Source organism: Grampus griseus (genome assembly GCF_964374135.1).
Source record: "Grampus griseus genome assembly, chromosome: 4".
Lineage (NCBI taxonomy): Eukaryota > Metazoa > Chordata > Mammalia > Artiodactyla > Delphinidae > Grampus > Grampus griseus.
This window is the reverse complement of record NC_138997.1, coordinates 22,936,302-22,959,448: the sequence shown is the minus strand read 5'-3', so window position 1 is coordinate 22,959,448 and position 23,147 is coordinate 22,936,302. Positions and strand designations below refer to the sequence as shown.

General features: G+C 37.0%; 1 protein-coding gene across 2 annotated transcripts in view; it reads right to left on the bottom strand.

Annotated features, from left to right (window-relative positions):
• The window catches only part of USP38 (ubiquitin specific peptidase 38), a 33,904-nt gene extending 11,011 nt beyond the window's left edge, over positions 1-22,893 (bottom strand). For both annotated transcript variants that reach the window (XM_082653357.1, XM_082653356.1), the window contains exons 1-8: positions 21,755-22,893; positions 20,092-20,227; positions 14,085-14,214; positions 12,221-12,322; positions 8,001-8,159; positions 5,687-5,880; positions 3,026-3,119; positions 331-437 (exon numbers count right to left, since the gene is read on the bottom strand). In XM_082653357.1, the coding sequence (XP_082509483.1) occupies positions 331-437; positions 3,026-3,119; positions 5,687-5,880; positions 8,001-8,159; positions 12,221-12,322; positions 14,085-14,214; positions 20,092-20,227; positions 21,755-22,436 (1,604 nt within the window). In that variant the 5' untranslated portion in view covers positions 22,437-22,893. The remainder of the gene's footprint in view (positions 1-330; positions 438-3,025; positions 3,120-5,686; positions 5,881-8,000; positions 8,160-12,220; positions 12,323-14,084; positions 14,215-20,091; positions 20,228-21,754) is intronic.
• Positions 22,894-23,147: the final 254 nt, after the last annotated feature.

Below are 23,147 nucleotides of genomic sequence, written 5' to 3'. Positions count from 1 at the left end.
TGATATGTTGTTCTGGATGAAGTATATGAAGAAAATCTGGCCTCAACTACATATAAACAGATATGCAGTTCGAAAAGGGAAGAGCCCTGAAGGTGTTCTGGGAACCCCTAGGGGTCCTTGTACCACACTTTGAGAACAGCTGGTCTAAAGTAAGAAAAGTTAAAAAAGAAACCAAATTGAAAACAAAAGAACACTTTAAAAAATACAATAAATGCAAGGTATTTTAGGCATTAACAGTTGAAATATGTCTTTAAAGGAAACGATGTTTTGTAGAAATAATCTGTTATGAAAGAACATAATTCAAATCATAGCTTTAGAAATACTTCTTACCTGTCTAGTAGAAACCTGAGGTATTCAGAACAGTCTTGTTGTGATCTGGGGGTAAACCATGGAGGTCTGGAAGCCTCAAAGAATATCCGAGGTGCATACGCTTCTCTCTTTTGACAGAGAAAACACAAGGGAGTGATTCTCACACCATGAACCAAATAACTGAAATCTTAATATATAATGCTTAATAAAGATTACTAAAATTACACTGGCTTAACCTTTACCACAAAGTGCCAAACATGAGGGCACATAAAATTAGTTAGAAATAAATTTAGGTAACTTTCAGTCATAACTTCTTATTCTGCAGATGAGAATTAAGATCTAGAGAAACTATGGGACTTGCCCAAGGTCATATAGCTAAATTAATGGCAGAGGGGATTATATCAGAACCCAAGTCTCTTTAAATTAATATAATGCTCCTGGCATTACCCTCTATGTGCTTGAGTCCACAATTAAAAAAAAAAATCAAATCTGAAAAAAATGTTAGTGAATATATATCCTTGCTAAAGTAATAAGGGGCATACTCTACAGAGCCATGCGTACTTATTTGAGGTGAAAATTTCCTTGACTGGGTACACATGTCATAAATCATAAATGTACAGAATATGAACACACTGGCTAGGGACTTTTCACTGGTTGCTGACTTTCTTTTTTTTAGTACAGAGGCAGTTTAGTGAAGTGGCTGCTAGTGGACTTTACAGCAAGTTAGGTTGAAATCCTAGATTTTGCCATGACAAAAAAAAAAGAACTGAAAAAGGCATCTGAAGAGTTGTGATTATAACTTGAAAATTTATAATTTATTTGTGGTATATGACAGAGTTCTCAGTTAAGGAAATTTTTTTATCAAAATAGGAGTGTTTATGGTTTTTTGAAGGAAAGGAATTTGGTGGACTGGTTGAACATGGGTTCCAGAATCATTTGGTTTACATTCCAATCTTGCTGTTTGTTTGCATGACCATGAAAGCAAGTAATGTAAGCCCCATTTCTTCACCTGTAAAATGGGTATGCTACCTTATTACCTCATAGATTGATTTTGAGGATTAAGAGATAATATATGTAAACCACTTAGCACAGGAGCTAGACAAATTTAAATGCTCAATAAATGTTAGTTTTATTAATTATAAGAAGAAAAGCCTTTTAAATTATATAGGGAAAATCTACCTAAAACAATCCTTGTCAGGCTGCTATCAGATAGGGTCTCAACTATGACAGAACTTTAATTAGGTTCTCCTGTTAATTCCTTTTGTCTTTTATTGGGAGTTTGGAAGCCTCCTAAAAATTTTTTCCCAATAGCTCTGACTTAATAAGTTAATATAGTATATATAATGTATTAATATCTACATGTATACGCAGAGATACACACATATATATTATACAGCTGACCACTGAACAACATAGGGGTTGGGGTGCCTATCCTCTGCTTAGTCAAAAACTTTACAGTATACTGAAAAGTTATACTGTGTATCTGTTCATGTATCTGTGGTTCCGCATCTGCTGATTCAAACCACCATGGATTATGTAGTACTATAGTACATATTTATTGAAAAAAATCCATGTGTAAGTGGACTCCTGCAGTTCAGACCTGTGATGTTCAAGGGCCGACTCTATACAGTATACAGTAAATACAGACTAGTGATAAAGCAAGTGCATAAATCCATTTACTAGAAAACAATGTTTGGTGGGAGTTGCAGGGAGGAGATTTCATCTCCCTTGGTCCTGAGATGTTAAATTTAATATATGAACATATTTCCCCCAGATAGAGAATAGTATAAATGATCCTTTGAGTATCTCATAGGCCATCACTAATCATCTCATATGTCAATCTTGTCTTGATTCTTTCCATTTAAGAAGTTATACCTGAGATATTTCTCAGCTTGTAGACAGGAAACAAACCATTCCTATCAACTCAATTCCACCGATTCCGAATCTATCTTCTCTTCTGGCTGTAACTACCTACTCCTTTAGACCTCTGTGAAACTAAGACAATCAGAGTATAACCAGAAAATAATATGTATTATTTATAAATGATATATATTATTCATATGTATTACTCAAAACTTAAAGTATAAGTTCCTCAAGCATAAGGATTCCTTTTTGAATGCTTATCAGACTGCATATTGTGTCTCTCAATAAATGTCTGTTTACTATGTGATGTTCTTGCCATTAGCATAAACTCATTTCCTTGGATTAATCTGTGGACATAAATGATTATCACAAAATTTTAAGCTCTAGAATAGGTAAACAGTTTATCCATTAGTTCTAGAGCTTAGAAGTAGTCATAATTAAAGGGTACATATGTTAGAAATGAGATAAAAAAGAAGCCAAGATGCCACAAAACTATTTTAATTGTTCATTACTGTGAAGATCTACCGATTAGTATCTATAAACTTAATATTAAAGATTCATTTTTAACGATTTCTTCATGAAGGAGCTTAACTTTTGGATAGAAAATCAGATATATAATAATCAGTATAACGAGTCAGTAAAATATTCATCTACAAGAATGTTAAGCAGAAGGGAGAAATAAAAACTTAGAGCATATCCTGATTTTAGGCAGTATATTTTTAGATTTCTATGTGGATTTGTTGTGCTGGGAGGATATATATTATTTCATCAGTTAAAAAGGGTCACCAAGTTTGGTATAATGTGAAGTTTAAAGAACATTTTCAATGCAATTAACATATACACACACACTCACCTGTGTATGAGCCAAAAAGGCAAAAAGATGCTGTAATTTTTTCATTAATGAATTGCAACCATTTAGATTTAAAGATAATACTTGTCTTCTGAAACTGAAAGATAATAAAATATAATGATTTTTGTATACATGTATACACACGATGCATTTTTTTAAAAGCTAAAAGGAAGTTAGTTCAAGAACTTATTATCCTCAAAGTAAAATTTCACTTACCTGAAGGCCCTTTACCTGGCAAATTCACTGCCTACCATGTAGTGAAGAAGGAAGAGAATGACGGTAATTGAACTCTTACTACATGGCCTGGCAATGGCCACGTGCAGTCACATATTATTCCTATCTTCTGGATTAGCAAATAGAAATAGATTAAGCTATTAACTAATAACTTAAGTAAACAACTTTTGAATTCTTTCACATCTGCATGAAATAAAAAAATATGCCATCATCAAAACTACTATGAAGTTAGAGTGATTTAAAGAGTGTGGTACTAGTGCCAGATGGGAAAAGAAGCTATACAAAAAACAGTATAGGAACAAATGGGTATCCATTTGGAAAAAAAATGGAATTAGATTAAGATTTCACATCATTACAGATGCCACAGAGGAGTAATGAGCTAAATGTAAAATACTAAAGTACTGAAGAAAAAAAAAAAAAAAGTACTGAAGTATTTAAAAGAAAAAAAAAGGTGGGGAAGGGGTATAGAGGGGAAGGCTTCCTAAAATTCAGACACTATAAATGATAAATAGCAGATTTGACTACATAAAATAAAAAAATTGCAAACAAAACACTCCACAAATTTGAATCATACTGACTGGAAGAAAGCATGAAACAAAGGATTATCACCCATAGTATATATAAATCAGTATGAAAAAGAAAAGGACCCAACAGAAAGGTGCACAATGGAAAAAATATGTTATTCAAAAAATAAACACAAATGAACAAAGAAAACTAGAGAGGGAAAAACTCTGTAATGGTCAGCAATACACATTTTCCTCCAGATTGGAAAAATTTTTAAAGACTGATTATATCAAGTACTGCTAAAGGCATGGGGTCATAGGTACAATCATGTATTCGTATGCAAGTTCAAATGCTATAGCCTTTCTGGAAGCAATTTGGCATACCCTATTCAAAGAATATCCTCTATAACTGCATATGGGCAGAAAGATATTAATTATAAGCAAAACAATCTAATATTCATCAGAGGAATATGATTAAATAAATCATGGTACACCTATTTACTCAGAATGACACAGTTCTGTCATTTGTACTAACGTGGGACTCTTTCCAACACAAATCATTAAAAGAAAAAAAACAAGTGGCTGGAAAAGAATATATAAATAGGATCCTTTATAAACACATTTTTAAAAAAACAATTCATTTGTTCTTGTACTAGATAAATCTTATCTCTGTACAAAAAATAGGTTTGGAACAATACAAGCAAAACTGTTAACAAATTACCCTTGGGGATGGGAATGTCTGATTTTTATTTTATGTACTTCTAGATTTATTTTTTTAAAACCACAAAGAATTTACATATTACCAAAGAAATAAAATATCCTGTCTGCTTATTCTGAGATAGTATTGGCCACTGTACAATAAGATGTGCTCTTTGAATTGTGGTTGCCAGTTATAACTGCTTTGGGTCTCTGCTTTCTCTATCATCTGTAAAATGAGACGGCTGGATTAGATGACCTCTGGTGGTGAGACATGGATTACTTTAGCTTTATGCCTAGTATCACTTGTGTCTAAGAGTATACATTTTCTTAAAAAAAAAAAAAATCCCAAATACAAACAAACCGAAAGACAAAAGAAAACACTAGACCAAATGAAAAACGCCTTAGTGTTGACAGTATATTCTGAGGCCAGGAAAGAAAATAAAGCTAAACTCTTTATCTTTCAGTTTATGATTCCTCTACGTAGGCATAAAAACTTACACGGGCTTAGAACTCAATTTGTAAACATCTTTGCTCAAGTCCCATGAATACTCTATTGGTACAGAAGAGAAAAATTCAACCATGCTTTTGCCTTCAGGAAAATTTATCATTATTTTGTACCTTTACAGATTGTATTCACATAGCTAACAACCTCTGATTTCCTATTTGCTTGGCTGCAAAAGAAAATGAATTTGAAAGTAAATCTGTAAGACGGCAAAGAAACATGTCTGTTTATACAGTTGTTCAGTATCTATCAACTTGGGGTGGGAAGCAGAGCTTGAATTTCCTTAACAGCAACAAAGGAGTTATTGATCTGATAAAACAGCAAAATATCTATAAGCAGAAAAAAATGACCACCTTAAAAGATACACAGGTTAAAAGAAACAGGATAATAACAGATTAGTACTTGAGGACCCTTAAATTCTGAAATAAGCTCAATCAATACCTCTGTTACATTAATAAATATCAACTTGGAGTAATTCAAAAGACTCTAAATGCAATATATAATATAAACATGAAGTAGAATTTATATAAGTTAACATTTTAGAAGTTCCTGAGCAGTAAAAGCAATTCATTTCTGAATAAGGTAATTATATGAAAATATGAATATTTCTGCCATATATAGGAAATAATGTGAAGATAGTCCCACCATTTACATTTCATCAACATGCAACAATTTCTACAGTTAAAATGAAAACAAACAAACAAAAAAGCTCAAATTTAAACTTACTCTGTGGCCATAAACAATGCTTGTATAACACTGTTCATATAACATGTATTCCCTAGATTAATAAGACCAGTTTTCCCAGTTTCAGATTTTCCAGAAAGTCTAGACAAGCAAGATGCCAAAGAATTGGATTGAGAAGTCCAGGCACTTTGACTGAGAATCAGTTTAATCTTCTCTTCACTGGGCTTAGGAAAATCCTGTAGATCATAAAGAGGAAAAGTAGTGTAAAAATATAAACTTTTTTTTATTAAGTTAACACCATAAACAAGATTCTTCCACTGACACTTAACCTTTGTTTTCTCCCACTTAGTTTGGAAATCACTGATAATACTTGAGCAGTCATCAAAAAATCAAATTACACTACATGGCAAAAATAATTGTCTCCTAAAATGAATAAGTATCTCCTAAGGTAGAGTTTATCAAGCTGAGGAATACTCAAGAACCAGGAATTGAAGTCACATTTGAATTATTTATATTTCCTATTTGCCAGCAAAATGTTTTCAAAATAAACCTCTGACATCAGAGAGTATATTGCAGTGCTATTCAAAGGCAGTAGAATAAGGACTTAAATTAGTACAGAATTGAATAAGCTTAACAAACAATTTGCTTTCAAATTTTGTAGTGAAAATAATATCTCCTTTTCATTCAATACTAATATTTACCCAGTACTAACCCTTAGAAATAAAAGCTCAAAGTAATCAGGGAATGAAAAATGAAAGCATCTAAGCACAATGACCTCTGACTTTAAGAAATAAAACTCAATCTCATGTTTAACCATATAGAAATATTATTACAGGATACAGTTTCTTCCCTGCTTTGTGACATATGAGATATAAGTGTAAGTGGTTTCAAGCATGAGTAGAGCACTGGAGAATAAGGAAAGTTGGTAAAATCATTCAGGCTTTTTTGGACTATTACCATCGAAGGTACTTAGAGCTCAGAAAACATTTTCTGAAGGAATTTTAATCTTTGGATTTGATTTTGCTGTTGTTGTTGTTGACAGCTAATGGAAAGTGCTTCCCTTGGTTTAAGAGGGAGATCCTTGATTCTTCCGAGCCTATTTCAGTTATCAGAATTTTCAACATTCAGCAGTGAAGAATGACATTTAACAACAGCAATAGCTTTCATCTATGGACACAGCGACACTGCAGAAAGAGATTAACATTACTATCAAATCCATGACAAAAACGAGTTTGCAGGGCAGAAATAGAGACACAGATGTAGAGAACAAACGTATGGACACCAAGAGGGGAAAGTGGCGGGGGGTGGTGGTGGTGGGATGAACTGGGAGACTGGGATTGACATGTATACACTAATATGTATGAAATGGATAACTAATAAGAACCTGCTGTGTAAAAAAATAAAATTCTAAAGTTCAAAAAAAAAAGTAAAAAAAGAAAACAAAAAAACCCCAAAAAAACCCTTTTATACATAAAGACATTTACTTCTGAAGTATCAAACTGTCATACCACTAGTACACAATAATTGCTGAACAGTCTTGTGTTCTGGGCTCAGTTTGATTTAGCTAACTCTAAAGTAAAAAGAGCATGCTCTGAATTCACTTCCGATACATAAGAAGTAAAGATAATGAGACCTTATATTTTATTTCAGATCTCAAAAACGAACACTGTTAATAGAAATGATTTGTAATAACTTCTGAATACACCTAGCTGAGGCAAGTTCTTCAATTCTTTTGCTCTACCCTGATCACGCAATAAATCTACTAAGAGGAAAGTGTGCTTATTGTGACCCATTTTTCAAGACAAACAGAATCAACGCTTTTTAGATCCAGTTATCTATACAAAGTTGAAAACCAGTAAGTTCACAAATAATTCAAGTAAAGATTCTATGAAATATGGACATTCATGAACAATGCATAGCAAAAATGAAATAAAAAACAGAAGAAACGTAAGTCAAATATTTTATTAAAGTGTCTTTCCTTGATTCTAAGACATATCTTACATATTTTAACGTTTCTGATATTGGGATGCAACTCTGATGTATGTATTAACTTAATGTAGCATTTTTTAAACCAAATCTCCCCCAAAGGTATTACAAATTTACAGGGACACCTTATCATTGTTGGCATTGTAGAACTGAAGAAATATGGTTATTAATTTAGATTAGTTATAGTAAATAAGAGATTACTCCCTAAAAATTAATGAAACTTGATTCCAATTACATATTTTATTACATATAAAAGGCATAGTTCCATAAAATAGTGAAATGAATAGCTGCTTATAGGAATGTTTCACCGCATTCATCTATCACATCATGGGCTGCAGCTCCGCAAATACTGGTGCAACTATTATCATACCTTTATTGCTTCCAGGATAGGTTCGTAGAGATCTGGAAATCCAGAATAATGATACATCATACAGTGTATCAGTTCTGTTAATTGCACTAGGAAGGTTGTACTGGAAGGCAGACCATCACTTTTGAAGGAGTGAACCAAATTAACTACATGAGGAACAATCTGAACAGAAAAGAAGACAAACATTCCTCTATTTATACAAATTGTCAACAAATCCTCTAGCCTACAAATGGAATGCAAATGTTACACGATCAGCAAATGCTTTTCTGTATGTTTAGTCACTGCCTTTTTCTAAAAAAGTTATGAAGCTAAACATTTCTAGAATATCAAGGTAAATCTAGGTTTAAATCACATATAATTGTAATTCCATATAAGACCCCTCTCCTCATTCTTAGACTCCATCTAAAACTAAGGTACAAACAAATTAAGGTACAAAATAGGAGACTTAGTCACTGCCACCATTCTAAAAAATGGCTTAAGTTGAAAAATGTTAGGGCTATTATATTTACCAGATTGTTCAGTAGGGAGAAAGTTTTAAAAGATAAACCCAGAATTAGCTTAAGAGCTCCATCTAGTGTGAATTTTAGATTTTTCACTTGAAAGAATTATACAGGAGTGTGAACATTAAAGTCTACTTCAAAAAACCTTCAAGATAATTTATGCATGTAACTAAAATTACAGACCAGACTTCCCCAGTGGCGCAGTGGATAAGAATCCTCCTGACAATGCAGGGGACACAGGTTCAAGCCCTGGTCCAGGAAGATCCCACATGCTGCGGAGCAACTAGGCCCGTGTGCCACAACTACTGAGCCTGCTCTCTAGAGCCCATGAGCCACAACTACTGAAGCCCGCGTGCCTAGAGCCCGTGCTCTGCAACGAGAAGCCACCGCAATGAGAAGCCCGTGCACCGCAACGAAGAGTAGCCCCCACTCGCCGCAACTAGAGAAAGCCCAGGCGCAAAGACCCAACACAGCCATAAATAAACAAATAAATAAAATTATAAATAAATAAATAAAAATAAAATTACAGCTCAGGCTACAGCAGTACCTCTCTTTAAGATAAGGGACTACCTCTATTTTACCGTCGGTGTCTTATGTAAGCATGGTTATCCTTACTAACAATCCCTATGCCCCACCTCCGAAAAGAAGAGACAGTTCTAAAACTAAAGTGAATTAGAAATTTCTCTTATTTTTAAGGAATTGGGGTTAAAAATGAAGGCGAAATCTAAAATGCTCATTGTTCATAAATATGTAGAAAACTATTAATACTGATAATAAGCACAACAATGTCCTTTCATTATAAAATTACAATAAAAAGTCAATACAGAGCCAATCACATATTTAAGAGGTTATTAACAAAATAAAATAAATTCTATTTTGCAGTAATGGCTCATTCCATTAGTACGGTGCTATACTTGTCTCAACTAATTATTACTTATAATCTGATACTACATATTTACAGTTCACATGTAAAAAGCATCTTACTCGTCTAACTCGTGATAAAAGTGAAGTTATAGCTCTATGGACTTATCATCAAACAGCAGTGACAACAATTATAGTTATATCCCAATCAACTCCCTTCCTTCCTGTAGAAAGAAAATCATATTCTTAAATTAACACTGCTATTCTCATTCTGCTGTCTCTGGTTTTACTCTTGTGCTTTGAGGTCTGAAATCACACTTTAGCTTTTGCACCACTTTCTTTAATCTTACCTCCAAAAAAGGTATTAATCTGACCATAAAACTACCAGTTCCTAATGGTTCACTCTACTGCTATCATCTCTACATTTCAAAGCAAATCTGAATTATAAGTTTGCTCCATAAAGCCATATCTATCAGATACTCTCTTGCTAAAATAGTCAGAAATCCAAATTATTGTTTCTTCAGAGGTGACAGGAGAGACAGAGATGGAAGGGAAGAGGAAAGAATTTTTAAAATGATTGTTTAATTTACAAATACCAAATCTTCTAAAAGCTAGCGTACAATCTTCCTAGTGTAGATTGGACCTCTGCAGTCAGATAATACACATAATTGTCTACTACTACATCCTATGTCAAAATGATCACTGACGTGGAAATAACACTAAGTTCTTCACAAGCATATAGATAGACATCCAAGCAGGTTATTACCTTCTAAATATCTGAAAGTTTTTTTTTTTTCTGAATGAGCAAATCTAAATATTTGCAGACATTATTGTGATACTCATTAAACTTAAGTTACTATTTGAGAAAATGTGTATAACTTACTTAATTAGAAGCTTTGATATTTTCTCTTTTGTTAAAAATTTTTTTTCCACTTATAAAAAGCATACGAAAAGCAACTTGGTCCATAATAACACACACTATAATTTCAATCTCAGTTTGCTCTAAAATATTCTAAATGTATAATACAATGAATAATGATGCTGGTGATTCCAGATTATTGTTCATTCTTAGCAACTCCTAAACCTGAGTCCTTCGCTGAGTTATTTAGAGTTATAGGTGATTTAACTACCACATGATCCACTACTAGATGCCCAAGTTAATTTTAGTTGAGTAGCAGGTCAGGATACACACAGAATGTAGAGAGTTAGTAGGTCTTTGTTTTTAGACTTTACTAGGCCAGATCACAATTTTCTACTTTAGATCTAACTGTTCTTTAAATAAATGATTTAATATTTACTTATTTCAGTAGCCAAATATTTCAAAGTCAACCATTTGCCATTTCAATTACTATTTTCAGGGGGAAAAAAAGCAATACAAGGTAAGGAGATATCTTCTATCTTTAAAAAAATTGAGCAAAGAAATAGGTTTAGAGTACAGCAAAAGTGACTTTTCAGAGAGATTAAGGAATGTATGGAGAGCAATAAATATTAGAATGGATGATTTCCTTCCCAGAAATTCTGAAAATAAACCTTTTCTCAAATGGCCTATACATGATCATGCCTGAAGACAGGGAAAAATAGTTTTTTTTCCCTTGGAAGATTTTGCTAGTATAGCTGCTGTATTAGCTCAAGTGTGAGTTTTGTTTGTGTAATGGATATAAGGTTATTAACTGATGATCAAGCTCACCAATTAGGGCAATGAACTGCAGAAATCACTCACCCTAAGAGATAATGTATAATGTAATTACTTGTTAGTAAGGTTTACTTCTATTAAGCCTGAAGATTTTGGAAATGAGGCACCAAGTAGCCTACGTGAGTATATAATTCTCTGAGGCTAGTTCCATTTCTAGCTGACAATCAACAACTGAAATTCTGCACTTTATCAGTCTCCTTTGAATTTGTTTGTGGTGGGTCAGTATTCCTAAGATTTTAACATTGTGGGTGTGTTGATAATGAGTTTCTAGTCCTGTAAAACTGAGGATCAGACCTTGGAGGAAGCATGTAACCACATACACCACTGCTTTCCTGTGATCCCCTAGATAGAAAAATGGACAGGTTCCTAAAATAACATTTTGTCATTTTTCACCTGCAATAACTGATAATCAAATAATCAAAATCAAATCAAATCAAAAGCAGTGATGTAGCTGGTTAAAAGTGGAAGGATTCTGGATATATTTTAAAGGTGGAATCAACAGAATTTGTAGGATATGGCCTGAAAGAGAATGAAAAGCCCTAATTCTGGGGCAACAAAACAAAGACTTATGGTTTCATGCTTCTGAAATTCTAAAGCAGTCAGTGGTTTTTTTTTTTTTTTTTTTTTTTTGTGGTACGCAGGCGTCTCACTATTGTGGCCTCTCCCGTTGCAGAGCAAGGCTCCAGACGCACAGGCTCAGCGGCCATGGCTCACGGACCCAGCTGCTCCGTGGCATGTGGGATCTTCCCGGACCGGGGCACGAACGTGTCCCCTGCATCGGCAGGCGGACTCTCAACCACTGCGCCACCAGGGAAGCCCTAGTCAGTGGTTTTAAACCATTTGTCTCCTACACTGTTCACCTGTGCAACACACAACCAACAGTGACACTGACATGTGACATCTCTCATGTACAAGAGTAACTTTTAACTTTCAATTGCTGGTTGTGATTGCAAGTGGAGCAATTTTGGTGAGACCCAAAACATTCTAAAAACATATTCTTTGGAAGGAAATCTCACAATCTCAATTTTAAAAGGAATCATAAAGCTACATGAAAATAGTTAGATTTAGGACCAACCTACAAGGTTTTCACAAATACAAATGTGACTCAATATTAAATTGAAATTTTAAAACAAGTCTTTTCAGTGTAGAAAGCTTGTGTCATAACTTACCAAATGGAACGCCTCTGGAGAATGCTGAAAACTAAGCAGCATGTGAGAAAGAACTGTGAGAGCACCGGGTCTCACAAGAGGAAACCAAAGCCGATTAAAAACCTGCAGAAAAGACAAGACATCCACTTTAAGAGTTGGTACGGAAATAACTAATCCAATCAGTGATTATCTTCCTAGGGCCAAAAATTATTTGTGTAAATATCCCCTTTCCTGAGAAGTTCTGTCATAACATATGTTATTAAATTCTGGGAAAGGGAGAAAGTTGGGAAATAATATGACAGAGATCAAGAGAATAAAAGGACCTAACCAACTCTGAAAACTCCCTGATCAAATAAAAATCTGTCAAACCATGTTTACAAGGTGATATATCCCTGGTCCTTTATTCATTCAATACATTCAGCAAATACTTATTGACCACCTACTGCTGCTTGGCACGATTCTAAGTACTGGAGATACAATGGTAGATTAAAAAAAAAAGAAATCTCTGATCTTACAGGGCTTACTGTCTAGAGGGTGAGTAGAGACAATACAAAGTAACATGGGAGAGAAATGCTATGAAAGCAGGGTATGTTGAAGAGGGAGTGCTGAGTGGCAAAAAGATCTGCGATTTTATATACGGAATTTAAAAAATGCATCGTGATAAAGGTGATACCTGACTTAAAAAAACTGAAAGGAATGAGAGTAAGTCTGACAGATAACTTGGAGAAGAGCGTAGGAAGCAGAGCAAAGGCCCTGAGGCCTCCACCCTGGTGGACTAGAGATATAACAACTAGGGCAGTGTAAGTAAAGCACAGAGACTGAGGCAATAATAGTGGGAGACCGGATGAGAGAAGTAGCAGTGGGCCAGATCAGGTAGGACCTTGTGTGACACCTGAAGAGGACCAAGGGCAGAAGCTGCAAGGCTACTGCAATCAATATAACAAGGGGTGGGCTTCCCTGGTGGCGCAGTGGTTGAGAGTCCACTTGCCGATGCAGGGGACGTGGGTTCGTGCCCCGGTCCGGGAAGATCCCACGTGCCGCGGAGCGGCTGGGCCCGTGAGTCATGGCCGCTGAGCCTGCGTGTCCGGAGCCTGTGCTCCGCAACGGGAGAGACCACAACAGTGAGAGGCCCGCGTACCGCAAAAAAAAAAAAAAAAAAAAATCTATCTATCTATCTATCTATATATATCAAGGGGTGGGAGGGAAAAATCAGGGGTTAGATTGTGGATAAGTTGAACTTGAGATCCAACTGTCTAAGTTGGGTAAGTGAATATGGAGTTCATGGGAGAATAATGGACTTGAAATATAAACCTGGCAGTCATTAACTTAGAGACATTATTTAAAGCCATGGGTCACTATAAGTATGGACTGAGAAGAAAGTGAACCAGAGATGTGATTCTAAGGCACTCCAAAGTTAGAAAGATCCACTACAGGAGACTGAGAAGCCAGTGAACTAGGACAAAAGTCAGGAGAGTAAAATGTCCTGGAAACTAGCAGGAAAGTGTTTCAAGAGGGAGTGATCAACTATGTCAAATGACTAACAGGTCAACGAGAGAAGGCTTGAGAAATAACACCTGAGTTAAGCAACACTGGAAAGCACTGGTGTCAAAGATAGCTTTGGCAGAATAATGGTGGTAAAAGTTTGATTAGCTGGGATTCAAGAGATAATGGGAGGAATGTGTTTTCATAATAAATATTTGAAAACAGCAAAATTATTTTAATTACCTAATCTTAAGTAGCATTTTAAATTTCTAAAGCCCATTCAAAAGAAAACCAAACACAAGACCACATTCAAAATTAGACACTTTAAAGGGGACAACCCAAAGATAAAAAGACTTATTATATGGGTCCATATATTCCAATAGATTTATACACTCCCACTTACCAGTTCTATCTTCAGTAAAGTAACATCTATCAAAATAGTAAACTTCTGGACAGCTGCCAGTCCTTTCAGGAGTGCAATCACCCATGTGTCTACATGCTGAGCCAACGGCCAGGAGAGCCAGTCAATCATTCTGAAAATTGAAGGAAAACAAAACTATCAGCATTGAAAATATCTTTAACATTACTCATTGAGGAATAACAGGAGTTATACTAGATAATCACTCACTTTGTGACTCAAACTGAGCTTGCTTGTGAAAAGTACTATTCAAGATGTAGAAATGACTATAATGGGTGCTAGAACTCAAGGAGTTTCCAATCTTGTAAGCTGACAGTTTCTTATATAACATTTGCATAAAAATAATTTCTGATAAACAAGCATTTTGCATAAATGCAAAGTTTTAAACATGCTATATAGTGAGTGGTATCAATAATTTATTAGGCAAATTTACTCTAAGAAGAACAGTTAAAATATGGCTATCTGGGACTTTCCTGGTGGTACAGTGGTTAAGAATCCATCTTTCAATGCAGGGGACACTGGTTCAATCCCTGGTTAGGGCACTAAGATCCCACATGCCACGGGGCAACTAAGCCCGAGTGCTGCAACTACTGAGCCCACACGCCACAGCTATTGAGCCTGCACCACAACTAGAGAGAAGCCCGTGCACTGCAATGAAGAGCCCACGTGCCGCAACTAAGACCAGATGCAGCCAATAAATAAATAAATAAATATTAAAAAAACAAAAATATGGCTATCTGAACTGAGACATATGGATACGAACCAAAATTTCTACTTTCTGGTGATTACAGTCTAAATATGAAATGCAGTGTTAAAAAAGACTATATTTTGAATTGTGAAACAGGTCTCTTCATCCCTTTCAAAATCTTACCATACAAAGACAACAAATAGATAAATTTCAAATAGATAAAAAGGGCACCAAATGTGTAAATACTGAAGTGGCCTCATTTTGTAATAATGAGTGTTTTTCTTTTTGAGTACCAATCCCGTTTAATGGAAATAAAGATAAAGTAATATGGGGTATGATGGAGACTATCCTTAATGTTACACATCAACCACAATGAAAAAGACTGCTATGACTCTTTTGGAAAGCAACTGGGCCAAATGTTCATATTATTTGATCCAGTAATCCAATTGGGAGGACTATATAATAAAAAAAATAGTAAAACAAACCAGGATTTTAAAGTCAGAATGATATAGTTTAAAAATCTCAATTCACCATTTATTAGCTGGGGAACCCTAAATACTTATGTAAGTTATTTAACTTCTTTGTGTCTCAGTTCCTTATCTGTAGATTACGGATAAATTTTACAGGACCGATGTGAAGGTTAAATGAGTTAATACACTGGAAATACTGTGAATGTCTTTCTTCCAAATATTTACACAGGTGGCAATAAATAAATACTTTGATTGTACAAAATGTAAAATATAAATACTAAGTACATAAACACGTGACCAAAAGAGCAACTAACATGTCAAAAGGACTGACTTTCATATGATATGTTATAAACTATCTATCAATACATTAACATTGGAGTGTTATCTTTATTAAGGTTTTTGCTCTTAAGATTAAAATGTTTCATCAGACATTAAGAGTGGCTCCAAAGTTCAAACTCATTTTACTACGAGTTATTTGTATGTTCCCTCTGCTCCCTGCACACATTTTATCTCCCTTCTTGTTTTTCTGGCCAACAATGATGGTTGTAAGTCATTAAAGTAGTCCCTAACAGCTGTTCCACGTCTCTCAACTATTGTTAGCCTGGTTTTCACAAGTCTGTGGCCACTCTAAGTACATGAAGTAGAAAGTAGAGATACTTGCATTTGTGTACAAAGAGTATATTCACTGCAGCACTGCTTATGATACAGAAAAAATGCAAATTATCTAAATGTCCATCATAAGGAAATGGCTAAATATACTATGGTATTGATACTATGAAACATTATGTTGAGTTTTAAAAGATGAGATAGATCAATATGAATCTACCAACAGGGATCTAACACAGAAAGATCTGAGATATTGTTGAATTAAAAAAGAAAAAAATGCCAGTAAATCTTTTTTTTTTTTTTGCGGTACGCGGGCCTCTCACTGCTGTGGCCTCTCTCGTTGCGGAGCACAGGCTCCGGACGCACAGGCCCAGTGGCCATGGCTCATGGGCCCAGCCGCTCCGCGGCATGTGGGATCCTCCTGGACCGGGGCACGAACGCGTGTCCCCTGCATCGGCAGGCGGACTCTCAACCACTGCGCCACCAGGGAAGCCCGGTAAATCTTTTTAAAACTGTTTTTTGTTTGTTTAAAAGAAAACATATGAGTACATATTGTATATATATTTTTTTAGCGTAAATACGTGCACAAAAAAACATGTGGTTTAGATAAGGAATATATGTGCGCACATCTCTTTGGCTGTATGGACTCTTCCCCATGGGGAGCAAAGTCCCAGAGTAGAACCAGGTTGGGCTCCCTAGCACACAGGGCCCAAGGCCAGAACTCCCTTTAGCTCAGGTCTAAGGGGGGTACTAGTAAAGAGTGAGGGGGCAGAGTAGAAAATTCCACTTGGCCATGGCTTTTCATTATCTCTAATCACCCAATCAGCCTTTTCCTCCATCCTCTCCATTTCTAGCTTCCCATCTCATAAGCCTCTAGTCTTTATCTTATCCCGTGTGTACCCAATCTCCTAACCACCCTAAAGATACTTCAAGTCAGAAGTAACACAAATTAGAAGCCACTCATTCAAAAAATATTTGAGTATCTATTATATAATAGGCACTGTGTTAAGTGCTAAGAATATAATAGTAAAATATGGTTTCTGCCCTCAAACTGATAAGGAAAGTTAGGAAATTCTCAACAGTCACACAATAAGTACTAGTACTGGTATCTGAACTAAGCTCTGCTGGCGTATAATGCAACACCTTTGGCTACACTTTAATTATATTCTAGTCTTGCTTCAATTTGATTGGACTTACGTATGCTCAAATCCTCTCAGACAAAGGCACTATAGAATCAGTTATTTTTATGGTTAACTACAGTAATCTTATCCACCATGTATTGGTTACACTTTGAATTTTAAGGACACTTAACTCCGATAGGCTGATTTAATTTCTTACTATTTAAAGAACAGTTAGCTGTAGTTGTAATAAATCTTGTTTCCTCTGTTAGATTGTGGGCTTAAGAACAGCGATCTTGTTGTTTTGTTTTTTAATCTTTAATCTTTGATCTGCATTAAAATGGAGCTCAAATTTGTTGAACAAATGAAACCATTTCTCTCTATAGCCAAAAAAAGTACATGCAACTTGAAAATCTTAAAATTGGCAATATTATGAAAGGCCACAAAATAGATTTAATCTTAATTTGTAGAGAATAAAGCCAATTTTCACTTTATTGTAGGTAGCAGCTTAAGGGCTAGATCCAGCCTTCAGTTTTATTTGTTCCAATGTTTTAAATATTAGAAAACTCCACATAAAAACTGGATTTCAGTCTCCTTTTGAAAAATCAGATTAGCAACACTGAACTCAAATTTCCCTGTGATAACAAGACAACTGGAGTTGAGGATCAGCTTTCTCTTTCAGAAAATGCTTGCATACCCCATTCCCTATTACTTCAGTTACCCCGGCCTATTTCATACTTTAATGTTACTATCTGGTTCTTGTACAATACCTGCATTTGCATTTCTTTGGATTACAGAAAATGACAGTAAAGCATGACAAGTGCTATGTGTGGGGAAGCATAGAGTATGGGGGAGTAGAAGGTGGGAGTGTGATAAAAGTAAACATTACTATTCTTTTCAATTACATTTGCAATACAAGAATAATTACTCCAGGTATATTATAAGTTAAATAGGATCATGTCAGATAAATTGGAAATGCAATGGAAACTGGATCACAACTTTCCATAGAAACATAGGTAAAAATTAATTTACAAATATATCTTAAAAATAAATTTGTAAATTGGACACTATGGTTGTTTTGAAGAGGTTAAAAAATTAAGACTAAGAGTGCCATACAGAACATTATAAATCAACTATAAGAAAAAAAGAGAGAGAAAAAAAAGACTAAATGCTAGAAGGCGAGAATTGTACACATGTAGCTTTCTGAGAACCCAAAATAAATACTTAAGTTTACAGGTTACTTTATGACTGTAATTTACAAGAGGTGCACAGAAACCACTGTTCTAAATCCTTACATTTTAGGGAACTTCCCTGGTGGTCCAGTGGTAAAGAACCTGCCTTACAATGCAGGGGCGCAGGTTCCTGTCTTCTTCTTGAACTAAGATCCCACATGCTGCAGGGAAACTAAGCCCACACATCACAACTACTGAGCTCATGCGCCTCAACTAGAGAGCCCATGTGCCACAACTAGAGAGCCCATGTGCCACAACTACAGAGCCCACGTGCCACAACTAGAGAAGAGGAACCCCACACACCACAACTAGAGAGAAGCCCACGTACCACAACTAGAGAGAAGCCCACGCACCACAACTAAGACCTGACACAGCCAAAAATAAATAAATAAATCCTTACATTTTATTTAAATGTGCTATGCATACACACATACATGTGCACACAGGAAATAAATAGAAAAAAATTATAAAACAAAACCAGACAGATATGAAACAAGAACAGGAAGACAGGAAAAGCTCAATTAGAAAAATATAGTCATTGAAATAAAGACACTCAATAACTGGAATAATCTCTATAAATGGGTACCTTTGAAGGAAAAACTAGTAAATTATAAGACAGTATTGATGGTCTTCCCCTTAGATCACCACAAGGTCTGCACCCTCATTTCCTTCATATCTTTATTTCATGGTCACCTTCTCAGTGAGGCCTTCCTCATCTATCATATTTAAAATTGCAAACCATTCCCCATGCTTTCTTGCTTTCCTATCTACTTTTTTCCAAAAACGCTCATCACTATCCAACATACAAAATTATTTTACTTACCATACTTAATGAAATCTAAAACAAAATCAGTTTTAGGATGTAAAACTTAGTTTATGTACCACTACGGCAAGAAAAGTCCTGTAATCTAAACTAGAACACCAATGACTGTACCTTTCCACATTTTAGCATCTCTGAGATCAGGATGTATCTCTTCAAATATGTTACTGATATTGCCTGCCTGCCTCTCCAGCTAGAAGCCCATTAGGATATTTCTACCCATTTGTTCAATGAGGTTTTTAAACACTGCTTGGCACTCATAGTAAGTGCCCAATAAATGTGATTTTAATAGTTGAAAGAATGACTGATTGAATTAATAAAAGCACAAGAGTTTTGAGAAGCAAAAATAACATTAAGTTTACACCTAGAAATATAAGAATAAAACTGCAAAACATCAAGGATAAAGAGAAAAGCATAAACATTACCAGAAGACCCTAACTACTCACAAAGGAACGATAATCAAATTGACTGCAGACTCCACATCAGCAACAATAGATGCCAGAAGACAATGCAGTATTATTTTCAAAATGCTAAGAGAAAATAACTATCAAATTAGAATTCTGTATCTTGCCAAATCATCTACTTGGGAATAAGCAAGAAAAAAACCCCATTTCAAACAAAGGCTAAGAAAGTATTACCCAGAGATCCTGGTTGAAAGAGAAAGTAAAAGTATGTACTAAGTAAAAGTATATACTTAGCCAGAAAAAAAAAGATCCCAGAGGGAGGAAATAGGTTGCAGGCAACAATACTGAGCAAAGAAATTAGTAAAATGTATTGATAATCCAACCAACTCCTGGCTGAACAGTAAGTGTATATGTGTGCTATATTTTTGGAATTTAAAAAAGCTGAATAGAAAACAGATATGTGAGTTACTGGATGCCTGTCAAGCCTATAGTAAGGTAAACAATTCATTTCAATTAATTTGGAGTCTTTATATATTTGATTCCACAATATCAGTTTTAAACATTTTCCTAAGTTTTTCATTACCCACAAAATACAGCAAAATATCTCCTCCTCCCAAATCTACAATTACTATCTATGGTGTTATGAAGAAGTACCTGCAAAGAGCTTGGGTCATACTTGCATCTTTTACATTTGGATCTGTAGTAAGGCTCCTGATGAGAACTGTTATCATCTGAAGAGGAATGTGCTGCACAAGGCTTGCCAATGCCACAGAAGGTTCAAACGATGCATCTATTTTTTAATTGAAAAGAAAAAGGAACATGGCAAGAAGGTTCAAGGGAAGTATTCAGAGAGAACAACAATTTACCACCCCTCCACCAAGCAGTTGTTACACTCCATCTCATGGGTAGACTCTAACATACAAGGAATGTTAAACTGCAGAAACGAGAGATTAAGAGTAGTAGTTCGACAGTACTGCAACATAAAAACTATTCTTCACTATGGCCATATTTAGTCTGTAATTACTTTATTTTCTTGCATTCTTTAATATTGTTATTGTCGTGTTAAAATATTCATTTGTAAAGCAGTAGTCAGAAAAGACATGCAAGGTATCATAATTCCCATTTTAGATCCTCCAAAGTAACTTACCCCTATTAATTATAGTAGTCATCACATTGTTCTAAGGAAAATTTTTAAAATCACTTAAAGAAGTAGAAACTAAGATAAATTTGGGGGGGACTTTGCTTAAACTACATGAAAATTAAGCAAATCCAAGATGAGCAGCTTTACTACTACAGTTGAAAAAGTTCTGGGGAAATCGAACTGTTATAGCAACACAGGCGATACATGAAAAATTACAATTAAAAAATAAACCAAAACTCAGATAATGCAAATATATAGTTGGTAATTCTTTCATAAATGTACTTAATTCATCAGGAAAGCATGGAGCCTGTTAAAACTCTACTCTTATTTCTTATTCTCAACATAAAAGGAGGATACCTCCTTCACAAGTTCAATTTCGAACAGCCAGAGAACGATTGTACCAAGCAGAGAGGGAGTGAACACAGTTTTGGATCTATTGTTTCACAACTTACAGAGCTGGAAGCTCCATGTCCGAACAAGGAATGCAAACATACAGGTAAAATTCCCGAGTGAGAAAGCATTTTCCTGCTAAGTATCACCTGATCCCTCCCGGATTTCTAAGGACACGATCCGTGGGCTATTGACACCTGGAGCGCAAAAACACCTATTTAAGTCTTCATACTCTTTCCCTTCACTCGTCCACCTGTATCTACTCTCACAAACTACTGCAAACATAAAATGTCAATATTCAACAACGACACAGTTAACTAGGATAATCTAATAATAAATGGCACACAGTCCATGAATTAAAAAATGGAAAAATTCAGAAACTAAGGAAAAACTCATGACGGCAAGATGACAGAATCACAGTACAATAATGATACAGTAAACATTATTATGCGGCCATTAGTCACTAATGAATAGAAGCTTTTACATAGTAGCTGTCGTCTTCAAAGCATTCCATAACTTGAGCAGAAGCTGGGTAGTTAAGCAACTTGTTTGCTGCCAAAGGTCTTAGACCTCGACGTTCTCAGCCTCTAAACTGGAAACACTGCCCGTTTTTTAATGTCCAAAGTGACAGCCTGAATAGGGCAGTGGATAAGAATTTGGATGAAGGTGTTAAGATGTCCTCTCCCATTAACATGTTTTCAGAGCAGGGAAACAAACACGGTGTGTACGTAAGAGACACACACTAAATTTCCAAGAGAGATTTTCTCGGAATGTAATGACCCTTACCTGTGGAAGAAATGCTTGCAAAAACTTCTTGCAGGGAAGGCAGCAAGGTGGAGGGCTCGGCCTTCCAGATGTTCTGGAGCAAGTTACTCACTTTTGTCACCTGTGAGACATATTCCCGCAGCTCTTTCTCCTGGGTGGACACGCACTGGAAGTGGCCTATCGTTCGAACCAGCTGTTGGCAGAAGGTGATGGACAATTTCCCCTTGGGGATGCACTGCACGAAGTCGGTCAGGAGGTCGCTCAGTCGGGCGCAAAGCTGCGGCTCCGGCCTCTCACACACCATCCGCAGCACCTCCACCTGCAGCAGGCTGAAGAGGTCCAGCACCGACGGGCAGCTCATGATCAGCTTCAAGCCGTTGTGAATGTAGTCCAGGATGGCTACGTCCTTCCTGTCCAGAGAGTGGTAGCCCTGTTGGAGGAGGCCCAGCACGAACGTCTTATTGAAGAAGGACTCGAACTCTGGCCGGTGGTAGCGCGCGTAGGCCTCCAGCACTTGATGGCCCACCTGCCGCTGAAAGGGGTCCTGGCCCTCCAGGATGAGCCGCGTCGTCAGGTCAAACATGGCCTCGCACTGCGCCTCGTCCAGCCAATGCTCCGCCGACTCCACCACCCTCCGCACGATCACCCGCTTGAGGGGCAGAGGGTGCGAAGAACTCACCAGGCCCTCCAGGATCTTGTCCATTGTCGCCACGCTTCAAGGCCCGGCCCAGTGAGGAAGGAGCGGGCGGCCACGGCCCCAGGGTGGGCCAGGAGAGCCCCGGGGCGGAGGTGAACTTGGAGCGCAGCAGCAGCAGCGGGACCGACCACCGCCACCGCTGCCTCAGTAGCCACATTTATCGGGCAGGGGGGCCCATCCAAGCCCGGGCGGGAGTTGGCAAGCCTGGGGCGCGTAAGAACCGGCACCGCTCGCGATGGGCCTAAGAAGCCAGAGGCCCGCACTCCGCCGCCGCCCCGGGCCCGCGGGGCCTCAGCATCAGCTCTGAGGGGCCAGCGGGGTCCCCTGGAGGCTACGGGTGCTCAGGGGCCGGGGCTGCGAGCCAGTGGATGAGGAAGCACGCCTCCGCGTTCTGCGGCAGTTGTGGGCGTCCGGGCTCCGGCAGGTCGTGGGATGAAAACCGCCCCGGGTTGAGTCAGGAGCCGCTGTCACGGACGGTGCCGGATCAGCCGGGGAGAAGAGGGGGTGGACACCCTTGACCCGGATTCAGAAGGTCCGGCAAACAGGAAGTGGAGGACGTTGGAACCTCCGGAAAGGCCCGCCCCTCCGCCCCTCCGCCCCGCCCCACTCCTTTCCTCCCTCCCCTCTCACCGTCCTCCGCCCACAATCGCCTCCTACCTCATGGGCCGCGCTGGTACCCCCTCGCTGACCCGCAGCTCAGCTGCTGCGCTGGCGCGG